General features: G+C 47.2%; 1 protein-coding gene across 5 annotated transcripts in view; it reads left to right on the top strand.

The window, feature by feature from the left end:
* Positions 1-593: 593 nt before the first annotated feature.
* PTBP1 (polypyrimidine tract binding protein 1) overlaps positions 594-26,055 on the top strand; it is a 40,631-nt gene continuing 15,169 nt past the window's right edge. For 2 of the 5 annotated variants that reach the window (XM_035117747.2, XM_060275296.1), the window contains exons 1-8: positions 607-697; positions 2,179-2,292; positions 7,917-7,947; positions 17,915-17,990; positions 18,414-18,485; positions 20,011-20,183; positions 23,168-23,314; positions 24,701-24,871. In XM_035117747.2, coding sequence (XP_034973638.1) covers positions 690-697; positions 2,179-2,292; positions 7,917-7,947; positions 17,915-17,990; positions 18,414-18,485; positions 20,011-20,183; positions 23,168-23,314; positions 24,701-24,871 — 792 coding nt within the window. In that variant the 5' untranslated portion in view covers positions 607-689. Of the gene's footprint in view, positions 698-2,178; positions 2,293-7,916; positions 7,948-17,914; positions 17,991-18,413; positions 18,486-20,010; positions 20,184-23,167; positions 23,315-24,700; positions 24,872-26,055 lie in introns of all 5 variants that reach the window. The other 3 variants (XM_035117749.2, XM_060275295.1, XM_035117751.2) reach the window with 3 other exon arrangements.

Below are 26,055 nucleotides of genomic sequence, written 5' to 3' on the forward strand. Positions count from 1 at the left end.
ACTTTTTCCTACTCAAAATCCTTTTTTAGGGGGACTCAAAAGTGACTATGAAATCTATGGACTAAAATTACCTAACTGTAGCACTGTGTGCTTGTTTTGTTGTTTTTGGATCCTGAACTCGGGATCCAGATACAAATATATTACAGTACAGTACAGTACCGGCAACATATCGGTAATTCGCTCTGTCCGCTCTCAAAATGGCCGCAGTGGCGTCAAGTGCCAGGCTCCGACGCCAGCCGCGTTCGCTTCCAAGACCCATCCACGCGCTCGCATTCCTTTGCCCATACCCAAAATGGCCGCCGGCGGGCCCACCCTGGTAGACCGAGCGGACAGCGAGGGGAGCCCGCCCCCAAAATGGCCTCCCGCCCGGAGCTCGAGACGTCGTCGTTGTCGTCGTCCTCCCCCGCCGCTCGGGCGAGCGAATCGCAACGCGCGCCGGAGCCGGAGCCCTCCCCCGTCGCCTAGCCCCAGCCAATGGGAGCCACGAACCGGGAGGAGCCCGCCGCCCGCCTCGTCAACTTGACAGCCACGCCTAGCCAATGGGGCCCCGGCGCCTAAAAAGGGGACGAGGGCGGGTCCCGCCCCGCGCCGCCATTTTGTGAGTCTATATAACACGTAGCCGTTGAGTCCGCTCCTGCTATTCCAGCGCGTCCAGCTCCCGCTTCCCTTTCGGGTCGCCTTCGTGTGCCATGGACGGGTGAGCGGGGCTGGGGCGGTTTGTGAAGAGAAATGACCTCAGAGAGAGAGAGAGAAAGAGAGAGAGAAGGGGGAGGGGCGGTTGAGAGGGAGGGAGGGGAAAGCGAAGCGCGGAGCTTACCTGACGGCGTCGAGGAGGGACTCGTGAGGGGGGAAAGTCCCGCCTGTGGGAAGTTGGGTTCCGTGAGGGGGGTGGAGGCTAGGCCTCGCTACCCCCCCCCCGAAAGTTGAGGCGAATGCCTTTGTGAGGTAAAAAGTGAGAGATGGGGGGGAGGGGGGAAAGAAGGGGAACGGGCACGCGCACGCGCGCCACCCCCTCCCCGTCTCCCCTCCCTCCTCCTTTTCCTCTCCTTTGAAAGTTCCATATGCGCGCGCATATGCACTCCCTTTCCCCTCCTCCCCCTCCCGCGAAAGTTATAACCGGCGCGCGCTCCCGCTCCTCATCAGCGAACGTTCTGAAGCTCCGGCCGTGGGGGCGGGGAGGGGAGCGAGCGCGCTCCCGCGGCTCCTCCGGCAACGTTCGATCCGCGCGCGCCCCTGCTCAACGTTCTAAAGTTCTTCTCGCTCCTCCTCCGCCGAATTAAGGGAGCGTTGTGTGCGGGGAGGGGGGGGAATCGTCGGAAGAAGGCGCATGCGTTTCAACACCCACCCACCCCCCCGCCCCGTGGATGCTCGCTCCGTCTGTATTTCAAACCCACCCATGAAACTTTGTTCCCAAGTGTCTTCTCTTAGCCACGCCCCCTCTCGCGCCTTCCTTCCCTTCTAACTCCCCCCTTCCTCTTTCTTATTCTGCCCCCCTCCAAGCCTTCCCTCCCCCGGCGGTGTGTGGCTTATATGTGCGTACCCTGCAACGTTTCTTGCGTGAAAATAGGGACATCCTAAGGAAAAAGGGGGAGATTATGGGATTCAATCAACTGGGAGGGCTTCTGTGAATCCAGGACTGTCCCTGGAAAATAAGAACACTTGGAGGGTCTGTATATGCCTCTTAAGGAGGCAAGGATCCTTAACTAGGGGTTAAATCCTGCTGAACTTTGATGCCCTCCTATTTCATGAAGGAACCCAAAATCACATGAGATGGTGGTGGTGGAAGGCCTTCGAGCTAAAAGAAAAAAGGAAGTCTATGTGGGCAGTTATGCACGTGGGTTAAAAAGAGGAGTTGGGGAGAAACCACAAGTCTAGCAAAGGGCAGTGGGCGCAGGGGCAACACATTCGAGCACTGCAGAGGGTTGGGCTAGGTGATCCCTTCCAACAGATCTGTGATTCTCGCCACCCCATAACAAATTAAGAGTTTCAGAGACAGGGTACTCTCAGCCCTGCCTGGGGATGCCGGCGTCTGGACCTGGGAGCTTCTTCGCCAAGTTACGTGCCTTCCCTTCAAAAATAAAATTAAGATGGCAGCCCTCCTGATTCTGAATGAAGGGCTGGCCCATCTAGCTCAGCATTATCTACAATGATCAGCAGATACAATTTACTGTGTTCCAGATGGGATATTTCCAGCCCTACGCAGAGATGCTGGGGATTGATCCTGGGACCTTCTGCACGTGAAGCAGACACTTTACTGTTGAGCAATGGCCCTGCCCAAAACCAGGCAGAAAGGTGCTTATTCGTCTGTCCTCCATTCTCCTTTTTTTTACAGCTTAGTCCTGAGTGAACGGGGCAGCGGATGCACACACTCCTTCCCAGGCAGGGAGCCTCTTGCAACCCTTCCTGGAGATGCCAGGGGTTGAAGTTTGGGGACTTTTTGCATGCAGAGCTCATGCCCTTACCACCCCTGAGCTATGGCCCTTCCCCACACAAGTTCTCAGGGAAGTTTAAAGGAGTAAACAAAGCGAACAAATGAAATGCTTCACACCCCACCCCACTGCTGTGTAGAAAGGAAGCAATGGTGGCTGAGAATAAAGCTGTGTGAACTGAGCGATGAAGAAATGAGGTGCAAAATTGTGAAAGGATGAAGGATATCTTGGAAGTTTGTCTCTCAGGCAACCTTTAATGTACTTAAGGAGCAATGGTTTGGATTATCCTCATTAGCCTGATAGAGAGTATACCTTTCACTCCCCACGCCCCCATGGTTCCCATATTCTCTGTACTCTAGGTCCACTCTTCTCTGAATTACAGCTTTGCAGGCTGCTGCCTTCCTTCAGTTGACTTGCTTCAAGCACCCCATTCTATGGGTCAGGGTAGCTGCCTCCATCTCCCCTCAACTTATATTTATGAAGCCTGTGGTGTGCTTCTCCCCACTTCCTATCCTTATCTGGAAGCAGATTTTCTTATGCTTCTGAAACTACCCTTATCCAACTCCTTCTCCCTGAGTTCCTGAAGTGTTTGGTTGTGGCCCTCTTGCCTCAGTCTCTTAAGTGCACACTGGTGAAAGAATGTACTAAAAACACATTCACTTCTCCCTTACTGCCAGGATAGATGAGAACTTTAAACTCACTCCCTCGCAAAGGAGTTCCACTATCAGCATACTTTCCTGGAGATCATTGATTGACCTTGGTCAACTTTGTAGATAGTTTTTCTCATTGCCTTGGTGGCAAGCACGTAACTGTCTAGGCAACCTGGTTGCAGTACTTTGCAACGTGGGCTGGCTGGCTGGCTTACAAGATACCTAAAAAAAACTTTAGAAAAACCTAGATTCCTGAAGTCTAGCTAACAGGAGTAATATAATATACTCATAATAATTAAGGAACAGGTCGTGTTTGAAATTCCCCAGGCATGTTTTACTATTGACACGGGTCCAATTGCGACAACGTGGAGATTTCTGCGTGTCAGGTTGGCGACTGACATCTCCATTGAGCCACCTGACTCAGCCTTTCCACAAGCTTCCCAAATAAACTCAGACCACAGTTTAAAAACCTCTGCCTTAGTCAAAAGTTAATACCATTTCCATTGTGTGTGTTTCTCCTTCTTGCATACAGTACTGAGACACCCTTATGTACTCCTTTGCTTTTGGGGGGATACTCCATTTTAACCCTACGGCGTGCTACGGTCCATGGGGTCACAAAGAGTCGGACATGACTAAACAACAACAACCCTACCTTATGTGCAAATGAAAGTTTTTTTGCAGTTTCACTGCTTCCCTGCCTGCTACTTAATTTTAGTTTTCTAGTAGTTCATCATGTGGCTTTACATTCTGTTGTGTGGGTGCCCATTCAATGTCCCAAAGGCTGTTCCCTGCCACTTCCTCCCACCTTGAGTGTGTCAGGGAGCTGAAGCTTCCCACCTGTTTTTCTATGCATTGCAAAACAGCTTGCTAAGAAGAGCCTATTTCTGCCACACCCTTCCTTCCATTTACCTAGATTCTAGAAAATGCTTCCTCCTACAATTTGCATGATAATCTAAGTTTCCCCTGCAGGCGTAGCTGGGTGGAGATTTGTTGCCTAGGTGTGGAGAGCAATGTATGGCTGGGACTTCTGCTTTTCTTTTGAGTCACCTTTTAAAGGTGACCTTGAGAACAGGGGGGGAAGAATGCAAAGGAAGGGGATGGCAGGAGATTGTGCTTATGTGGCGTGGTTTGCTTAGCAACAACCCTGTGGAAGTATAACTATCTGGTGGAAGTATAACTTAACAGCCAATATAAGAAACTGTGTGACGATAAACTAGTCCAGGCATAGGCAAATGGCCCTCCAGATGTTTTGGGACTACAACTCCCACCATCCCTGACCATTGGTCCTGTTAGCTAGGGATGATGGGAGTTGTAGTCCCAAAACATCTGGAGGGCCAAGTTTGGGGGTGCCTGAACTAGTCAGTATATTGTCCTGGCAGTTCCTGTCCACCGAAACTGTTCTGTCATCCCACAAAACCACACGAGCTTTTGGTTCAGCGCTTGAACAAGGGGAAGTAATATTTCTGATCCAGAAATCAAACTTCTTGGGCAACAACCCTTTATAGAGCTGAAAAAAGAAACCACCACATGCAAGTGCCACATTAAAATTCCAGTGTGACTGGGTGCACGAAAGTATTTCAGCCCTGGTGCCACGTCACAAAAAATTCTGTGTCAATTGTCAATCAGTTGATTTCAACTTCTATTTCCCATTGATGGGGTGAATGTGTTTTCCACACACACCCCAGCCCTATAAAGTGGTTGTGTGTTTGGAAAACTAATGCTTTTTCAGCCCATACTCCTGGCTGATATTTTATCTTGTGTCTTGTGCCTATGTGGCTTAAGTTGCAGTCCTTGGTGAATGTGGAAGAAATATCCAACAAAAACAAGGAATAATTTCAGATAAATGTGAATAGGTTCCTTAAAACTATGATCAGTAACCCTTCTCCATCTTGAGCTCCTGTCCCTTACTCAGTGGGAGAGCAACACCATTCAGAATCAGCTGTACAGTACTCCCAATCCTGGATCACATTGTCTGCTCTCCAGCAGAGCCTATTATCTTCTCAGGAACGAACCACAACATATTAGACCAAATCAAACACATATATGTATCTAGGCAACTCATTGAGGATTTCTACGGCTTTGCTGTGGCACCAGGTGAATAAAAGGAAATAGAGCTGAGTATTGGCATAGTGATGGCATGCAGACCCTCAGATGACCCAAAACTTGCATTCTGTTTGATGCAGTTGTCTGTCTTTAAGAAGTGATAAAGACTGGAATAGCTGACTACCACTGATAGATGTAGTTATGCAAAAAATAAAAAAATACAGTTTCCTGGTGGGAGGCAAAATGTGGATTTCCTTTGGTAGGAAATCTGCCTGTTAAAATGCTGAGCCTCAGGAATTGGTCCTGATAACAAAGTTCCTTGGGCTGGCAAAGTCCATATATTAAGTTTCCTGTAAGTATCTCCCACCATTCCACCCCCAGCCCTGACTCTTCCACAGGAAATAACTCCTTCAGTATGTTCTGATGGAGCTTGTTGATTTGACTTGAAGAGCACACAAAAACTACATAAAACTGTTTTCTAAGCAGCTAATTACAATTTCTCATTAGGTATTACGGGTTTTTTCCTGAACCTAACAGTTGCTCGGTTATGATCAGTTTAAAACCTTTGTCTCAACTTTGTTGTTGTTGTTTAGTCATGTCCGACTCTTCGTGACCCCATGGACCATAGCACTGCCTCCCACAGTTTGGTCAAACTCATGTTCGTAGCTTCGAGAACACTGTCCAACCATCTCGTCCTCTGTCGTCCCCTTCTCCTTGTGCTCTTTGTGCCCTCCATCTTTCCCTACATCAGGGTCTTTTCCAGGGAGTCTTCTCTTCTCATGAGGTGGCCAAAGTATTGGAGCCTCAGCTTCACGATCTGTCTCAACTTATTGTGTAAAAAAAATAATAATCTTTGAATGAGCCCTTCCCCAGAGAAGCAGGAAATAAGAGTCATTGTTCTCAGAATAACTTTTGAGAGTTAGTCTGTCTTGGGAATTTCCTCCTATAGATGAACAGCAGCAAAATGGCTTTCCAATAACCCTGAGGTTTTTTTTGGGGGGGGGGGGGTTTAGCCCTTACACAATTTGCATGATGACGAAGCAGTGAAAAGCATCTCTTTGGTTGGGCTTCTCTGCTGATTTCACAGATGGGTTTAATTAATCCACTTGAACTAAGCATTCAAGATCTCAACAAAACCCATCTGTCTCCGCTGGCAATTCTAAACACCAGTGGGATTGTAAAAATCCTGCGTTCCCTCACTGAGCTTTTTCTTTTTTTAAAAAGAAAAAAAAGTCAGTGGCTTGCAATGGCAATTGCTGCTAGCTTGTAGTACTCCTGGCAGCCAGTCCTGAATCCGACGTAACGCCAGCTATGAACTGCTGGAGGTGATGAGTCAAAAATTGGCTTCTGAAGAAGAAATGCGCAGGCGGTTGGGGCAAGGGAGCCCAGTGGTTTGCTGGGATTAAACATACAAGCAGTCTGCCTGGTTTCTTTGAAATGGCCAAATGGGATCAATTGACTGAAGTGAGCAAGGGGAGTGGTGAAGTAAACTTTTTGTCTTAAAACTCTAGGTGTATGGCAATACGGTTGGCTGTCTGGCCCCCTTCAGACATAAAAGCTAAGCCAAACCATGGCTTGGTTTGAACAAGGAAGCCACTTGCTGCTATGTTGAGCTAAACCATGGTTTGGCTACTGCAGTGTCCAAACCCAGGCTTCTGGTTGAGCACTCTCCGGATGAACCCATGAACGGCAACCAAGATTTGTCCTGTGGTTTCCAGCTTGTGGTTTGGGTGGACTCAGCCTGGGTTTCTCCAGCATCCTGAGCCAGACTCTGGCTTAGTGCAGCGGCAAAACAACCAGAGGGTAGACCCATTTAAATTTGTACACTCTAGAGTTGGAAGGGACCCTGAGGATCACCTGGTACAACCTGAATATGCAGCTGTCCCATATGGGGATCGAACCTACAACCTTGGCCTTGTCAGCACCACGCTCTTAACCAACTGCGGCCATGATCTCCATTCTGAGAGACCTAGCTGTTTGGGGTTGCCACCATGTGCTCTCATTTTGTGATCATGCGTCTCTGAGGGACCTTACAATCTGCAGTGCACCCCTGCTCATTTTCCTTCTGTCTCTTTCCTTGTGACTTAACACTAGGGCTACCAGCAGCGCTGCAGTCTTGATATGCTGGGCTGGGTGGAAGGGGTGAGGGAACACGTTGGGACCAGTACAGACCCCATTGCGTAGGGAGCCCAAGCTCTATAGTCAGGGCTGGGAAGTTTCTTAAGAGTTCGGTAGTTTTTTCCCCTTTGATACACACAATGGAAAAAGGTGGACTCTGTGAGATTAGAGGACCTGATTCTAGACAGGTATTTATAACAAGGGTGTCTGCAAAAAGTGATAACATCTCAATGTCCCTTAAAGAGCAACTTACTATCGTATACATCATTAAATGCAAAACAAAAACACCTTGCTTCTCTAAGCTGGACAGAGGTGGGTGGAAGGTTAAGAGTACAATTTGAAACAGTTCTTGTTTTCTTCACAGTAATTAACGTAAACTAGCAATTCTTCTTTTTGGGGTGAATTGCCACTATGACTTACAGACTGAGGTGTGACTGCCCTTTGACTTGGAGGTTGTGTTCAGTTGTGTTGTATTCTTCGAAATATAAATATCCTTCCTGTCTTCGAAATAGTTTCCTGTCTTGTAAATTTCTGAATACCTTTGGTGCCTGGTCCCTCATCACTATTTTAAGCATACAGAGTTTCTTTCTTTCAAAGAAATGCATAGTTGTTGTTTTTATACCTCCTGTATTTGAAAACCAATCTAATATTTTAACTTCTTGTCCTTTTCTTACAGCATTGTCCAAGATATAACAGTTGGTACAAAGGTAGGCATTTCTCCTCCTTTCTTTCATTGCTTCAGCAAATGTACTGTATGTTGTCTTGTAAACCACTGCATTCTTACAGAAACAGGCTGCTTTTAAAAGAATTGGTATTTTGTGACTTGTGCTACCTGTTATGAGGCTTAATATAGTTGTTTCTACATGTCTGTTGTGTTGTAACTGAAACACACGATGGTAGGGAAGTGTCGGGTGTGTTTTCAGGCACACATTTCAGCATGTGCAGAGTTGTGGTGTAGGCAGACTTAAGGCTTATGTTGAGCAACTTGTGTTTTTGCTAGAACCCCAAGATCCATCAGAAGGTTCAAAAGACATACACTTACAAAATAAAGAATTAAGAGCACAGGAATTTGTTCAGAGTAGCATAACATAATGATACTTACCGTAGTCTTTCTACAGAAAAATCCACCTGGCTCTCTCTCTCTCTGTCTCTCTCTCACACACACAGCTTCCTTAATTTCAGCTGTATAATATGAGAGCAGGGGTGTTTTGTTGCTAGTGTCAAAAGTCAGAAATCCTTGCCAATTTCCTCCTAATCACAAGTCATGCATCCACTTTGCCCACTTAGAGCGGTCCTTGAATGTTCTGTTTTATACAGGATGTTCTTGACAATTCGTAGATAGCTTGGTGATTGAAAATTTAAAACAACATTGCTATTAAAGAAGTCTGGTGAGAGATCTGGACATACTTCTGCCTGAGAAAGAATAAGTCCCTAATTTTCGGGATGCTCCAGCTGTCTTGGCGCAAACCATAAGCTTGTATTGTAAAGTTGGTTTGCGATTAAGCTGTCACCTATATCCTGGGAGCGCAATAACACTTGGCCTTTTATCCTGCTAGTTTCGATCCAGCCTTGAAGTAAAGCTTTTATCTATAGAGAATGGCAGTGGTAGGAACAGCACTTGTGGCAGCATAAAAGCTGAGACAGCAAACCTCAAGGAAAGTAAAGGATAGGGTGTGTTAACTGAAAGGGATGTAGTAAAAAATACTGTACAAGAGATAGCTACTGGCGGGAGTGTAAAGATGTGTTCCTTACTTAGTTGAGAGGAGTGGCTCCTCATTTGCAACAGGCTCCTGTCTTTTAAGTTTGAAATCTAAAGAAAATCCTGCCCAGCAAAAGACCACTGGCTTACTAAAGCTGGTTTAAATCACATCTGAAGGCAAGAGGGGGATGAACAGCCTGCTGTAATCACAACTTGGAAAGGAGATGGGAACCATCCGAAAGGCGATAGATCATGGGGTGGGTGCTGTGCAGGCCTGTTAAAATCCTAGGTGATCAAACATTGAAGGCTGCTGGTGGCTTCATTTTCTTAGTCCTGGCCCATCACTTAGTAATGAGCCTGTTCAGTCATCGGCTGGTACCTACCATAGGGAATAGAAATTTTTTTTTTCATCACTAGCTTGCTCATAATCCAGGAAGGAGAACGTGAAATCATACCTCATGGCAGACCACCAAGCCTTGGGTGGGGGAACCCTGACATTTTCCAAAGCTCCCCCTTTTGCCACGATGACTGAACTGCCTGTGTCCCACTAAACGAATGGCACAGGCTCCGTAAGGCACTTGATTGTCCCCGCTTGAGATCAATTAGCTCCGCCTGGCTGGATAGACCTGGTTTTGTAGGGAAGCCAGGATCTTTGCCATGGGAACAGCAATTACGGCTTCGGGCTACAGGCCAAGAATGCGAGCAAAGGAATTCTGGCCCCTCAGTTTACGGCCTCAGTTCAAAGGCTGCAACAAGCTGGCTCTTGGTAGGCCTTGCTGAAGCGGGCTTGGTCACAGATGGGAGCCACATGTGCTGACACAAAGGGATATTGACTCGCGCAGACCTTTTCTTGGCAGTCTAAAAATATGGGAAACGCGTAGGGTATGCAGTTAATGTTGCTGTATATGTGTGGAGATGCCCATCTGTGCTACATACAAGTGGCGAAACTCCTGTTTCCTTGGTTCTGAATGTATCTTGCACAGCTTTTTCAGTGAAATCGTTGCTGGGAACAGATGACCCGAGTGACTGGGAATAGGGATTTTCCTAATTTACATCCGTGCTAGTATTTGGGAAACGTTAAGGTAGACAAGGTCTTACCTCCACAAATTGCAGGTGTGGGTGTGTGTTGGATGCACCATCTTGTGTAAAATGCAACACACCCTGCAAGTGGAAAACTAGCCACTTACAGTCAGAAAGATCTAGAAAGTCGTGTTTTGTAATGCAACAACAGCCTGGCTTTCCATTTGCAGTATTTATGTTGATATAAAGGGAGCAATTCAGATAATAGGCCTCACCTTCAGCCTGAAGTGGTTCATTTTGCTTTGGCATCTTGTTTGGCATCTGAAGGCAGTCCTGTTTAGGGAGGCTTTTAATGTTTAAGAAATTAGTGTATTTTAATGTTTGTGTTGGAAGCCGCCCAGAGTGGCTGGGGAAACCCAGCCAGATGGGTGGGGTATAAATAATAAATTATTATTATTATTATTATTATTATTATTATTTTGTGTATTTGGACCTGGCTCCAAGTCGGTGTAGCTTCCAGACAGACAATCCTGCCTACTGTGCACTTTAGCTTTTCACTCCACTTCAGCATGCCGTGTGTGCTTCATGAAATAGTGTTTCTATACTGATTGAATTGGGCCCACACTACAGTGGTACCTTGACTTACGAAGACGATCCGTTCCGCGGCCGCCTTCGTAAGTCGAGGTTTTCGGAAGTCGAAGCGCCGCTACAGCGCATGCACCAACCACGCGCGCCGCTCTGCGCAGGTGCAGAACGCGCGCGCCGAAAGGACTTCTGAGGGTTGTCGACTTCGGAAGTCGAAGTGTTTGGATGTCGAGGTATGACTGTAATAAAAAGACTATGGGAAAACTACCAAATATGACGTAAATGAAAAGCATTCTAATTTTGCAAAGCTTTGCCTTGGGTGAGGCTGGAGCCATCAAGTCAGTACAGTTCTTCCCTTCCCTGTAGAAAGGTCCCTTAAAATAGTGGCCTTTTGGCATGTGGAAGAAGTACCAAGTGACTTGGATTGCCACCTTATACTGAAGACAGACCATTGCTCTATTGTCCTGTTGGTTCTGAATAAACCTAGCGGTGGAGCAATAAAACTGCTAGGAAATTTGCAAAGCTAAGCAGGGATTTGTAATGCAATTAAATGCACCGTGTAAGAACTGAAGAACCCAAGTTGCCCTGGCTCTGTTAGGTGGTAATTTTGTTCCCAAATTCTGTTGGCATCAGTTGAGGCAGAAAGCATCCTGACGGTGTGTATGCCATGTGCTCAGCACTTGTTTTCTTCATTGCTTAGCATGTCCCAAGGTTTTCAAGCGACCCACTTCTCTGCTGTGGCCTTGGCCTCAACTCTGGCTGAGGCTCGATCTGCAAGCTTTATTTGGATTCCTGAGCTTTTATTGGGCGGCCGCCCTCTTTTGAAGACTGCTTGGGTTATTGGGAACAGAAGCTGACAGAGTTCTCCTGCGTTTGCCACAAAGCTTGGGTGCTGCAAGCTTGGTATAGCTACTTGCTTTGAGCAGGCTAGTTTTAAATGTCAATCATGGTTCATAGGCGAAGGCTTCAAATCACTACAGTGTGCTGTGGTAGTTCTAAAACGTGATTCTATTGTTCCGTTTCAAAATGGGGAGGCGTGTTTGTAGCCATCCTGTAACAGGTTGGCAACTAGCTGTGTGGCAGGCCAATTGGGCCTGCCATAGACCCGAAGGTCTCCTTTGCCCTGTCATCGTACTCGGGCCATCCCAATTCTTATACTGTATAACCTGGGCCCTAGAATCATGTCTGGTGTGAAGTTTCCCCTCTAGCTGCTTTTTGGCAAGTTCACCTAATTGTGTGATTGCAAGGTGAGTTTGCGGAAAGTTTTCCACATAACGCTTAAATGTTAATCTTTTGTGTTGCAGCCAATGTTAGTCGTACTCAAACTTGTTGAAAATAAAGGAGGTGAATAACTGAGGCCCATTCATTTCCCTGGGTTTACTCCGAGCAGAACTTAGTTTGATGCAGCCCTTTGATTCAACAATCTGCCTAGAACTTTTGATTTCACCTTTTGGTGTGTAGCAGCTGAATTTTGCCAGCTTTAAAATTTGATTTAGGTCGGAACCGTGCCTTGCCCTCATAATTGTAAATGCTGGCGGCAGCTAGCTTGGGTGTGGAGTGCCCTATCAGGCAAGCATGACTGCATAACTTTGGTTACTCTGAGCTCAGGAATTCTGAGCGGTTTAAAACAATAGCCACACCCCTCAGACTCGCTCAAAGGGCAGGTTTGTTTCATGGGGTGTCTCCATAGTAGCTGGAAGGAGTCTGGCTGGGGCATGGAGGGAGAGCAGAGTAAGACTATTATTTTCTCTTTGCCTCTCTATAGTTGTGAACAGAACCTTTTAAGAAATAGGCATATACTGCTTGCCTATTCTAGGATCTGGCATTAAAAAAAACACATTATAGGCCTTCTTACCATTTGAAACAGCAATACAGTATTCTAGTACAGTGCTTTATAGTGGACTAGCTGTACCCTGCCACGCCATGCAGTGGCCCCTCCTCCCCCCAATCGGTCTGCATATCCCTGTGACTGTTTTAATCCCCCTTCCTCGTCCCCCCACCCCTCGGTTCATCCCTCTGACTCCCCCCAGCCCCCACCCTGGATCTCCCCAGTTCATCCCTGTGGCTCCTGGCGGGGTCCGGTCTACCTCTGATGGGGGTGGTGGGGTTGTCTGTCTGTTTGGTGGTAGGGGAGAAGGCAGGTATCCTGGTCTCCGTTGTGGAGACGGTGGCGTCGGGGTCTGGCCTGGCTCAAGGGGCGGGTACGGCAGAGGTGTGGGCCGGGTTCGTTCGGTCTGTCCCTTGTTTTGAGGAGGATTCGGCGCAGTGGTGAGGGCTACGGAGAGGCCTGCCTCCCGGGGAGGTCTAGGTCTTGGGTGGCAGAGCAGCCTGTGGAGTGGCCTGGCTCCCTGGACGGAGGTGGTTTCCAGGGGCGGCGAGGGATGGGGAGCGGCCTGCTCTGGGGGTGGGCTGCTCCCTGGGGGCAGGGAGATCTCTGGGGCGGCCGCAGCCTGTGGAGCGGCCTGCTCCCTGGACAGTGGCGATCTCCGCGGCGGGAGGGGGAGGGGGCTGGTCTGGGTGCGGCCTGCTCCGGGGTGGCGGTGGAATCTCTGAGGTGGGCGCGGGCTGTGGAGCAGCCTGCTCCCTGGACGGTCCAGGATGCAGAGCGGCCTTGTCTCTGTGTGGGCGTGGTCTATGTGGCGGGTTGTGTGTTGGCATGGTGGGGGTTGATAGGGAGTGGGCAGGATTGTGGAAGTATTTTTGTCGTGTGAGTTAGATGTCCACTGGAGGGCGCAATTTTTTAAACAAAAATCCAGGTTTTTTATCTGTCTATCCAATGTAAGTGGATGGAAACACTCCCTTAAGGGAATGTGAGGTTGTGGCCAAATTTGAGAACGATTGGGTAAGCGGTTTCGGAGAACATTGTGTTTTAACAAACATGGATCTTCTACGTTGTGTTTTAACAAACATGGATCTTCAACATATATATATGAGAATGTGCACTCTCATTGGTGGAGATCTGTGTTGCCCCCATGCTGAATGCAGAAGATTTTTTATCTGGAATGGGTAAAGAAATTATGGTGCATTCCAAAACTATACATGGCTGTCTTAGTTCAGGCATTGTATTTAACAATGGTTTGCTGTGATGCCTGCATTTGGTGAGCCATAGTTAATGCTACGGTTCTTCCTCTGGAGGCAGCTGCTATGGGAGTTGCGTGGAGATTAATTATGAAAGTGGGTGTGCAGGGCTAAATTGTGGGTTGCTGAGCACATAGGGGAAAGCAGAGAAGCAGCTTTAAAACGTGTGTTTGGCTGTATGTTTAGAAACGCTTGCCTTCCAGCCTAGGGCCAAGGCAAGTCATTGGGCTCAGGGTGATATTTGACCCCTGCAATTTGGCCACCCACAGGAAATATAGGAATTAGCCTATCCTTGGTAGAGATAGTGCAGCCTGCAACCATAGGGGCAAAATGGCAAGCCTGAATGGCCCACAGAGAATGTACGTGCTCAGAACTCGAGCAGGGATGTTGGCCAGCGCCCTGCTGTTTGCTTTGGGCAAATGAAATCAAGGCGAAAGGGCCCTGAAGTATTTCACTTCCTGGAAGCTTGCTTGCATGGCCTACTTTAACCGGTTTGAGGTGTGAAGTAATGGTGAGAGGTGGGAGGTGGTGAATGGCTTCTTACATAGCAGCAACTGCTGGGAATGTCAGCTGGGTTCTGCACCCTACGAGGTAGTGTTTCAGCTAACAGAAAGCTTTCTTTTCCTGCTGTATAGGAAAGGGGACACCCAGCCGGCTTCAGGAGAGTCTGAAAGGGAAGAGCAACCAAGCTTTGTTAACAAGGCCCCATTGTGTGGCCAGTTGAAAAATCTAGGACAAGATAATCGTAGAACGGAGCCGTAGAATTGGGGGGGGGGGCGCGAGGGGACCCTTTCTGATTTAAAACGTGCTGCTATACCCTGGGCTGGGAGAGGTGGCTTCCCATTTCATTTACCCACACCAGTAGGAGTCTTGAGCTGGTAGAGACTTTAGATACGTAGGTGCCATCAAAATATGAAGCCGGTTAGTCTTGGGGTTCTTAGATCCAATGGGCATATCTGCGCTATTGTGATCTCCGTGTTAGAAACCTCCCAGGGCTGCCGAGAACACCCCAGCAGGACTCCTGATGAATGGGGTTAAAAGCTGGTTTAAGGTTTATACAGTCGTACCTTGCAAGCCAGATGGAATCCGTTCCGGAAGTCCATTCGACTTCCAAAACCAAAGCATGGCTGCGGGAAGCTCCTGTGGCCAATCGGAAGCTGCGCTGGACGTTCGGCTTCCGAAAATCGTTCGGAAACCGGAACACTCACTTCCAGGTTTTGATAATTCAGGAGCCGATTTATTCGGGAGCCAAGGCGTCTGAGATCCAAGGTACGACTGTAGTGCAGATTGCGGTTGCTATTCCAGCCACTTCTGAGGTTAAAAACCAGCTCTTCCTTAGCAGCTGAAGGTTGTTGGGGGGTTGGAGCATTACTTAGCTGCTTCCTGCCGCAGATTCCTGTATATTTGCCCTGCACATTCTTAGTTGAGGGCAAATTACTTTAATGCCAGGTATCAAATCTTTAACTTTGTTATCTCCAGCAAAAAAAGGGGGGGCAAAGGAACTCTGAGCAAGCTACTAGTTCTAGTTTCATTAGATGTTTTCAGTTGGCGCTTAGAAGATAATAAATGCCATCAGTTAAGCATAAGGTGCTGAAAGGAGCCTCTACTGTTGCTGTTCTGGGTGTGTCTCCTGACTCGCATGGAAATGTTAATAGGCATCATTCTCTTCCAAGTCTCTGCTCTGAGGTAGAACTGCCTAGTCACACCTGACTCCCCCTACATACATGTGTGAGTGAAGGCTGAATGGAAGAAGGCAATGCCTTTGAAGAGGTACTCAAAACCACCTTCATTTTGCCACTCCTGTGGACAGGAAACACAAGGACTTACTGACAGTTCTTTAGAAGCAAATGTTGGTGTTTATTTTGGGTTCAGCAACCCGAATAACACAATCCCTCAGAATGTGTTGTTTTCACAGATTGTTACGGGTTGTTGTCCTGAAGACACTTGTTTCATATACAGGCAGTGAGACCCTTTTAGGCACGTCTGATATGTGTGTGACCGCAATGTGCTAAACACGGAGGTGACCCAAAAACGTCCATAAAAGGGGTGGAATGGGGTGTTTGCAGGGTTTTTCAATTGGCTTCCAGTTATACATGATTTCACACAAGCACGCAATGACCTGAAATGCAGCCCCTGTGCAAATAGGGAGTTCCCTGTAGTAATAATGAATGGATGCCAATTGCAAATGAATATTAGGGACACTTGGCAGTTTTGAGGCTTTTAGCTTTAGTTATTAAATACAAGTAAAATACCATGCTGAATTAGACCCCTCCATCTAGGGCACCAGAAAACTCTCTGAAGTAAATAACCCTGCGTTATAGGTGTTTTCAGTGTTGGTCCAATGCAACTTGGATTGAGAAGAATATGTGAAATATTTAATGAAATAATGTTTTCTCTCAAATAACATTAAATGTAACACTAGGTTTTACAGTTTCATGACCGCTTGGTTTTGAATAACACAACCTTTGCAAGTTCTCTTGTTTCCTAAGAAGGTACATTTTCTGGCCTTATAAATTTGCTGAAGGAAACAAGTTTGGCCATCCTCCATAGAGCTGCTGAGCTTGAAACTGATTTATCGTAGCTGACTTTAGTAGGCAAGAGAAGCCTTCTACATGATAAGCTAGTAGGCAGTTCTAAAAACAGTCCTGAGAGCAATTGCCCTTTTGGGTCACTGTCTTAGAACGTAGAGTCTCCCTCTGGCTTAGTACGCTGTCAATGTAAAGCATAATTGGCCTTAAGACCAGCTCAGACATGCAATTGAAAATTTCTCCCAAACCTCTAGGTCCAAGTGGGCAGGAGCTGGTATCTTCACTGAAGTTCAGGTTGAGCCATTTATTTTGGAAGAAGCGTGTTCATGGAAAGAGTTCCGGTTCATGTTCTTGAGTTGGTCTGCATATAAGCTCCGGAAGTCCATGGCTTCCCTTCCTGAATGTCAGTTGCATCCTTCTTGGAAGTCCTGCTACGGTCGCTTCAATGCAAATTGAACCCCCTGCTTCTGTCCTTGACTTTCTGCCTTCACATTGCAGTGTTTGCCTTGAGAGGATGGAAGGCCTACAGGCTCTTAAACAGACTACAGTGGTACCTTGGTTGTCGAACTTAATCCGTTCCGGGAGTCCATTCGACTTCCAGAACGGTTCAAAAACCAAGGTGTGGCTTCCGATGGGCTGTAGGAGCTTCCTGCACTCAATCAGAAGCCTTGTCGGGTGTTCAGCTTCCAAAAAAATGTTCGTAAACTGGAACACTCACTTCGTGTGCTGCGTTCGGGAGTCAAAACATCAGAGTACCCTGTTTCTCATATTTTAAGACATACCCATAAAATAAGCCATAGCAGGATTTTTAAGCATTCAAGGAATATAAGCCATACCCCGAAAATAAGACATAGTGATAGGTGCAGCAGCAATGCCGGCCGCAGCAGGAGAAGGAAGAAAAAAATAAGACATCCCTTGAAAATAAGCCATAGTGTGTTTTTTTGAGGAAAAAATAAATATAAGACATGTCTTATAATATGAGAAACACGGTACCAAGGCATTAGGCAACCAAGGTACGACTGTATTTGCTGGCTATGAACTGCTCTGGTCAAAAGTGTCAGCGTGGAGCGTCAGTTGTGGAGAAGCAAATCCATGCCCTCCTGCCTTGTGAGTTTTTGCACGCTGTGAAGAGTGTGTGTCTGTAGCATTCATGCTTCTTGTTCTGAGGTGTGTGATTAGTTATCGTAAACATTGAACATGTGGAGGCCGATGGTAGGTTTTTGAGAAACATAAAAGTGCCAGCAAAAAGGGCTGTCTGCTTGAGGGGTAAGCAAGGCCTCCAGACAGCTGCTTGCAGTGGCAAGTGTGTTCTCCATTTGGGTAGGCTGAGTGTTCTTAAACTTAAACAACTTCAACCTGTTCAGCAGCACATAAAAATGGTGTGGATAGGCTTTCAAGTCTGCCTTCATAACCTTGCCTTGCCTTGACCGTGCCTGAGAAGGTGTCCAACATATTGTAATTCCAAGGACAGCAAGCTGCCTTTGAGAAAATAAACTTTACCCTTGGTTATGGGCACTACCAGGGTAGCTCTGCCCTTTTACTTACTAGGTTTCTTAACGTCAAACTTCTACTGATTTCATTTCATGTGGTCGAAAGAAGGGGATGGGCTGGAAATCCAAGCTCCCCCTTTTCCGCGCCCTTCTGCTCAGTTTCTCTACCACTTCAATTCTGGATTGTCCTCCTGTTCTCACAGTTCCTGTGTAGAATTTAGAAAAGTGCTGTCAACTTACCTTTTTTTTTTCTCCTTCTCTCTTTCTCTTCCAGCGGGGATCTGACGAACTTTTCTCTACTTGTGTCACTAACGGACCTTTTATCATGAGCAGCAACTCTGCTTCTGCAGGTAACATTGCTAGCCCAAGGAGTTCAGCGTTTTCTTGAAGGGCCCAGTTGTCAGTGAAAGTTAGCCCTCTTCCTTATATTCCCCCTCCCTCCCTCCCGCCCCCATATGCTTATTCCTTCATTCACCTTTAAAAGATTAAAGGAGAAGCCCTGCCCCCCCGAGGAAGGAACCTCTGCTGCCATGTTAGATTTACAAGTTTCAACAGGCTTGTAGCCCCCCACCCCCACCCCCCAGAACAAATACCTTGACTTTAACCTGCCCCAGAGCATCTCATTAAAGATGTGTTTATACTAGCGAAGCATCCCGCACAGGTAAGGACAGAGGACAGCCAACAGCAGAAGATAAGATTGCAAGCATACATTTCAAACACCCTGATATTTTGGCGTTTAACCAGGGGTCTGTTTTCTGGGTCTGCTGTTTCAGGCATGCTGCTAGGATCACTACACAGGGTGCTTCTTGACAGCTGGGAACTGAATGATGCCTCTTTATTCGGGGGTGAGCTGGCTTTTGATCCTGGCCTTTTTCTGTTGGCCCCTCACTGTCGCGCCCACAGTCACGACTGACTCTGAGCCCCACCTCTTTAACATTAAACTTCCATGCAGTATTTGAATGTCAGGACAGTGTAGAAGAGTATTCAGTGACATGTTGAACACTTGCCTGAGCATTTTGCAGAACCAGTCAATGCTTGTTGCGCTGGCGTTTGGCAAACCACGAGGACTTGATTTTAAACAGCAGCTTCCTTTCCTTTTATTATTACTTTTCCACTGTCTAGCTCTGTGTCCTTAGGCTTCCAGACAGGTAGCCTGTGAATTTGAAAGCCTTAGCAAAGCAGTTAAAAGTTTGTGGTTAGCCAGTCGGCGTAGCGTTGCAAGGGTGCAACTCAAAAGCCCTTCTTGGCATTCCGTGGGCCCAAATTTACTGTAGCAAATTTCAGCATCTCAGTGTTGCTTTAAAGTCCCATTTCGGTGACCGCATCACATTTGTGAGGGTGGGAATTTTAAAGGATTGGCCACAAGTTGCTGACAGCACAGAGCCAACATGAAAAGAGGCGTCCTTCTCCCACACCACTGCTGTGATGTGCAGAACCACACGCCATTTTTTTTCCCCGTTTTTGACACTGGTGCAAACATTCTGTGCCATTTGCAAGAAGCACATCATGGTACTATGTTAGACATCACAGCAGGGGCTTGGGGGGGAATATGCCATGCCCTAGGGATGCTGTTTTGAGTAGCCTCCAAGCCGGTCAGCCCTAGGAGCTTACTAGTCCACCTAACCTAATTTGGAATTTATCAGGCCTCTGGCAACTAATCTGCACGGCAGGCAATTGAAATGCACATGAGCCACAGTCCGTCCAGGTCGTATCATCTCTGGAATGTGGCGCCCACTGCTGAGCAAAAAGCCCCCTTCCCAGCTGCATTTGGAAGGGGGAAGCGGTCACAATGCAGGCTAGCTGTGCGTTTAAGAACTCAAAAATATGGAAGGATTCATAAAGTTTTTCCTGGTTGTGTAACCAGCTGGCTTGCGCGTTTCTCAGGCTGTGCACAGCCATCTTCAAAGGCACAACTGGCTGCACTGGTTATGCCGCTTCTGCCAGCCAGAAGCTACGCTCAACCCATGCGGTGGGTGGAGTTCTAGGGGTTGGTTTAAACTGGGGTTTGGGTGGGGCAGTTTTGTATGGCCGTGTCATCAGTGTAATAGCTCTGCAAGTCTCAGAGGTGTCTTCTGTGCTCACTACCTTTTAGCCACAGAGGAGGTAGGGCCTCCTTGGACTACTCTTGGTGCTCGCGCTAAACTTTATGCTTGCCTTGCCCAGCCTTGCTGGAGTAGCTAACCATACTAGACAGCCACTGGGGCAGTCTGATTCTAATACAGACAGGTCTAAATGGTGACCAGAAAGGTGTTATAAACTGGCTAGGACGTGATGTCATTTCCTGACTCCTCACTCTGACTGCCATGGGCGAGGAAATGGCCAGGGACTGCCCCGGAGACCTGACCTGTCCCTGCCGGATCTCTCTTCCAGCCAATGGAAATGACAGCAAAAAATTCAAAGGCGACAGCAGAACTGCAGGAATCCCATCGCGAGTAATCCACATCCGCAAGCTGCCCAGCGACGTCACAGAAGCCGAAGTTATTTCCTTGGGGCTACCTTTTGGCAAGGTCACTAACCTACTGATGTTGAAAGGGAAGAATCAGGTATGTATGTGCACGTGGAGCCATTTAACTTGGGTAGAAGCGATTGGCTTGTACCATAGGAATCTTCACTTTCAGCTGGAGAAGTGAAACCGTTTGCGGAGATGGCAGCAATTTTCCTTCCTAAGTGGGCCTAGAAACGGGCTTATATCCATTTTAGGGACCGTATTCCAGTTGGATTGACATAAAGAAGCTAGTTTCAAACGCAAGCCACCAAGTTTCAAATTGTCTGTATAGTGGAAGGCCCTAGCAAATGAGCAGACATGCAGATTCTCAGAGCAAAAATCTTGGCCACAGCACTCTTTACTCCAGTCCTGCTACCTGGGGCTAAGCGATGGGTTAGCTTAACATGACGTCTGAACCCAGGCTTGTGGTTTTTTCTCCCCCCCCCCCCCGGACAAACCATGAGTGGTAAACAATAACCTGATAATTTGAGATACTCGAGATAAGGGACTGTTATTGATTTCCTTTTTTTTTTTTTTTTTAAACATACTTTTTATTAATTTTACAAAATACAAAAAAACAAAAAAAACGGTACATACTTAAACCCCTTTTCCACCTCCTTCCTACCCACCCACATGGGTCCTCCCCTGCCACAGAAGTATCCCATGTTTGTGAACAGTCAGAAATGGTCCATTTTATGCTTGGATTTCTGTCCTCCTCCCCCTCCCCTGACCCCAAAGCCCCCCCCTGCCACCAGGGAGCTCCAGCAAACCAGGGCAGTACGCAGGAGGACATCCATCCAACCATCTATTGTTATACCAAAAAAAGAGAAAAATAGAAATAGGAAAAAAAGGGGAAAAAGAAAGGGCGAAGAAAAAAAAGAAAAAGAAAAAAACAATACAAAACAGAAATTTTTTTCTTGCATTCATAGTTGAAAAACCATATTTTATGGGCTTCCCCTCCCCCCCTTCCCCGGTTTTCATCCCTTTTTTATCATCTGCAACAGTTTCTTACTTTATAAAAATACACCTTTGTATCTTATACAACTTATAAATCAATTGTTAACATTTTCATCTAATATTCAAATCACTGAAAATTCAAACTCCCATTTTCTCTTCCCGTGCCTAATTTTTTTTTCTCCCTCTATAAGCCTCCATATTTTCACATTTTCCAAAATCCATTCACTTTTAAAACTATAACTATTCTCAATTTAACCTTACATCCCCGATTACCGGCTCCACCCCCCCCAATCCAGCAAATTCCAAAATCAGCAGACCAGTTATAAACCTGTTAATCCATCCTTATAATCACAACATCACTTTCCCTTCACCCCACCCCCTGTTTACAGTCTCTTGCCATCCAGGTCACCATACAGGACCCCTGAATTTCTTCTCTTCTCTGCATATTTTTTCCTTCTTCCCTGTGGGCGTTCTGGAGTTCCAATAATACCAATCGTGCCCCCCTCAAAGACAGGGCACTCCATCCAACTTTTTGTAGAGTAGAGTCATCATTTTTTTCATGGTGTGTTTCATTTTGTGTTGAATCATCACAGTCCTCATCTTCATCTTTTCCTTCCCCATCATTGTCATTCTCACATTGCTCTTTTTCAGTGTCAAAAGCTTCATCTCCTAGAAAATCATATTCCGCCATCACCTCCTGAAATTTCTGCTGTAACTCCTGTCGTCGTGTCTCCTCTTGACATAACTCTATTCTTGTTTCCCACATTAAGGTCAAAACAGACCGCTGGAACTCAGGGGAACACTTTTTTGTTGACATATTTCAGTCCTGCCAAGGTCAAAACTTATCACGTGGGGTGGAATATGATCACAGTTTATTTTCTCGACTCCATTTTAACAAGCTGGCTGCATTCTTCAAGTCTTGTTAACAATAAAGTTCGAACTCACATTTCACAAGCACTTAAGCCAAAAAAGAAATTCCACAAAGTCCAGAAATACAAAGTGAAGTAAAAATTGACTTATAAATCCTGATCAACTCACTGAATTGCCTAGGCTGCCGGCTCCCGAGGGAAAGAAAGGTTTTTCTTAGACTTTACCTCATTGCTGCAGGGCAGTCATAAACCACAGTCTCTCTCCCCTTTTCACCCTGCATCAAAGGGGATATTCTCTTTGATGCCTTTGAGGGATCCTTTTGAATTACAAATCTTCTGTTTATGGCTTCGGGTTTCTATTTACTGTCTCTTTGTTGCCGTGGGGGGGGGGTGGCTTCCTCTTTTCTCCCCTCTCTCCCAGACCAAATTGTTTTATAATCCAAATCGTGAGGTTACTTACAGTCTTTTCCAATCGTTTTATTTTCGGAAGAATCCAGCGCTCTCCGCCTTCGGCTTGAAGCTTCTCCCTGCTAGAATAACGTTGCCGCTCAAAATGGCCCCCGCGACTTCTACCCTCCTCGCTCCGGAGCTCTTATTAGAGCTAACCGAAGAGTTGGGGAGTCCGGATTGGGTCTGTGCCGAGCAAATTGCCCTCGGGACGCCCTTCCCGAGGTTCTAAGGGGCGCAGCGTTGCTCTCGCTGCCCTCCCCACTCCTAGCAGAGACGGGCCGTCTCGGAGACGAGACGAAACCCCGCCGATCGACGCTGGCGCTGAATCCGGAAGCCTGTTATTGATTTCCTTGGGGCTGGGAGTCCATCACATCCCTTCGCGTTTAGGGATCTTTCTTGTCAGTTGATGGCAATTGGATCCTAATGGCTGGGGCTTGAAGTTTTTGCTTGAATTAGAAAACACTGCTGAAAGTAGGGCGGCTATGAGGCCTACCAGCTCCCCAACTTCCAAAGACTGAACTGCCATGAAGTCAGTGACTCCAGCACCCTAAGAGCCCTTGTCACCTGTGTGGCATGCAAGCACCTTAAAGAGAAAACCTTTAATGTCCCTTTAAATATGCCCAAATTGGAGTAGATTGTGATTTGGTATTTAAGGACTCTGTGTGTGTGAAGAAATGACTTGTTCAGAAACTCTACTGCAGTCTTTGGGCTAAGATTATTTAAGGCTGATGCAGCACATGTTTTACGACCGTCTTATCTCAATTAGGCTTTCATAGAAATGAACACGGAGGAAGCGGCTAACACCATGGTTAGCTACTACACCACAGTAACTCCTGTCCTTAGGAGCCAGGCCATCTACATCCAGTTCTCCAACCACAAAGAGCTGAAGACGGACAACTCTCCAAACCAGGCGGTGAGTCGGGATTTCAAGCAGCGGCGGGGCTTTGGGGTAATGTTTTGTCCTCGGCTGTATTTAAATTTGCCGAGGAAAGAGACAAGCGACGGCAACGTTGCTGAGAAGAGGTATACATAATTTGTAGCCCAGTGAATTAAAGTAAGTCAGGGAAGAGTGTGCTAAGAATACTCACTCTGGATCAGATCAAAGTCCTTAACTAGCAGGGACGCAGGTGGGGCTGTGGTCTAAACCACGGAGCCTCTTGGGCTTGCCGATTGGAAGGTCGACGGTTCAAATCCATACAACAGGGTGTGCTCCTGTTGCTCTGTCCCAGCTCCTGCCAACCTAGCAGTTCAAAAGCACGCCAGTGCAAGTAGATAAATAGGTACTGCTGCGACTGGAAGGTAAATGGTGTTTCCGTGCGCTCTGGCTTCCGTCACGGTGTCCCGTTGCACCAGAAGCGGTTTAGTCCTGCTGTCCACATGACCCGCAAAGATGTTTGCGGACAAACGCTGGCTCCTTCGGCCTGAAAGCGAGATGAGCGGCACAACCCCATAGTCGCCTTTGACTGGACTTAACCACCCAGGGATTCTTGTATTTCATGATGCTCCGTCACATTTTCTTGTGTTGCAGGGTGCTCACAACCCGCCACATTGCATTATCCTTAAAAATAAAACCCTGTAGGTTAGATCAACATTGCACTGCTACCTAAATACTGTACAGAAAGGGTATAACATAGCTGAAAGTAGCTTGCCCAGGGTAACCTAGTGAGTTTATAACGGAAACACAGGATTCTGTCCAACAAACGTTTACCCATTGAAATTAATGCACCTAAGTTAGTTGCGGTCATTAATTTCAGTGGGTCTGCTCTGGGTGAAACTTACCCGGATCGAACCCACACTTGAACTGAGGTCTTGCTTATTTTTCTGTGGCTCACAGCATGGTAAAGTGTATTAACTTGGCCTGAACGTGCATGTTCCATTCTGGTCACTCCTAACTTACAGGCCATGGAAGCCATCGGTTTCAATGAATTACAAATAGATGGTGTGTTAATGTCTTACCTGTGGCTGTTGGAAGAGGGCAGGGGAACCTGTGGCCCTCCAGGTGTTGCTTGGACTTAGCTCGCATCAGCCTGACCATTGGCGGGCTCCTGGGAGTCTTGACAGCATCTCGAGTGCCGCAGGGTCTCTGTCCCTTTCTGTACAGGATGAAGAAAACATCTTGTTGTCGTCCCCATTCATCTCTTAAGGCTAAAGGCCAGATTCCCAAGGCCCACCTGCATGTCTGTCTGTCATTCAGTGTCTGGTTCAACAGGGGGCAACATGATTCTGAGGCCGAGTGAGCACTCGCATCTTTCTCTTTCCACCTCTCTATTAACATAACTGAAAACGTTTGGCTCCACAGCGCGCTCAGGCAGCCCTGCAAGCGGTGAACTCCGTGCAGTCTGGGAACCTCGCGCTGTCTGCCACCGCTGCAGCTGTGGATGCTGGGATGGCCATGGCTGGGCAGAGCCCAGTCCTGAGGATCATTGTGGAAAACCTCTTTTATCCCGTCACCCTGGATGTCTTGCATCAGGTGAGAGAGGGTCCTTGGGCACGGGGAATGGCCAGATTCCGGGGTTGCGTTGTGTGATGTATATTTTTTATTTAAAACATTCCTCCCAACAACTCATATGAAGTAGGCTTAGGTGGTTGCTGGCCCAAAGATCACCTGGTGTTCTGGCCATGTAGGGGTTGCAAGGGAAGAGAATTAAAGAGAAACTGGGGCTGTGGGGCGAAGAAAGCTCTTTTTCTCTGCCCACTTTTGAGTTTTGTTTGTGGGCCTTTTTTCCTTGGCCTACAAGTCTTGGTATCTGCATAGAGGCCTGTGCACGACCGCATGAGCCTGGCACCCTACTAAATTTGTCTCTGACTAGGCCTGTTGACATGGACGAGCCTAAGTAAGGCATGCCCTTTAATTTCAGCGGATTTTCTGCGACTAACGGGTGCAAAGTCCTAGAGTTCTGCTCTTTTCAGGACATAGAACAGAGGGAGTTGAGCTTGCATTCGCTGGCTGTATCTTTTGTAGAGGGGAGAGCAAGGTGTAGGCTTCTGAAAGTGTGGTTCTAAAGGTCGAAACGCGTTTTCAAAAGTTAACTATGCTTGAAGCTCCTTGTGACGCATTAACTCCTTGCGCAAAGTTTGGCTTCTTCACTCGGCTCTCTCTGATAAGGGTGCAAGGAGCTCCCATCTCAGCTGTGTACACTTGACATTGCTTATATGCAAAACTCCCTTTCCTGTCAGATGGGAAACAACCCCCCCCCTTTCCTTTCCCTCGCCCTCTTTACCATTAGGTCTCTTTCTGCTCTGGGTGGTCCTCTTGTTTTAAAAAGTCACAAAAGCCTCTGCGGGCGACGTGCTCTGCACTTCCTGCCCTTGCTACAGAGCCCAGGCTCCAGCTGTCGACCAACACGATAAGCGCTGGAGGAAATGCCTGGGCAGAGGCACTACACTCCAGAAGCAGAAAGATTTTTTGGTTTCCTTACAACACGCCTCTGCTGCCCTCTAGAGTTGCCAGGCTCAATCTGGGGCTTTTGGGGCTCTGATCTGCAGCAGCGATCTGATCTGCCGATCTGAGATGAGAGCCTTCCTTACCATTTTTTTCTTTTCTGCTATGAAACTGGGCAAATTGGCAGATCCATAGCCGCTGCAGTCTTCCTGCTGTTGCTTTCATGCTTTTCCCTTTCAAAATGGGGAATTTCAGTCTTGGCCGATGGAAAA

This window comes from Zootoca vivipara, chromosome 6, assembly GCF_963506605.1.
Source record: "Zootoca vivipara chromosome 6, rZooViv1.1, whole genome shotgun sequence".
NCBI classification, from domain to species: domain Eukaryota; kingdom Metazoa; phylum Chordata; class Lepidosauria; order Squamata; family Lacertidae; genus Zootoca; species Zootoca vivipara.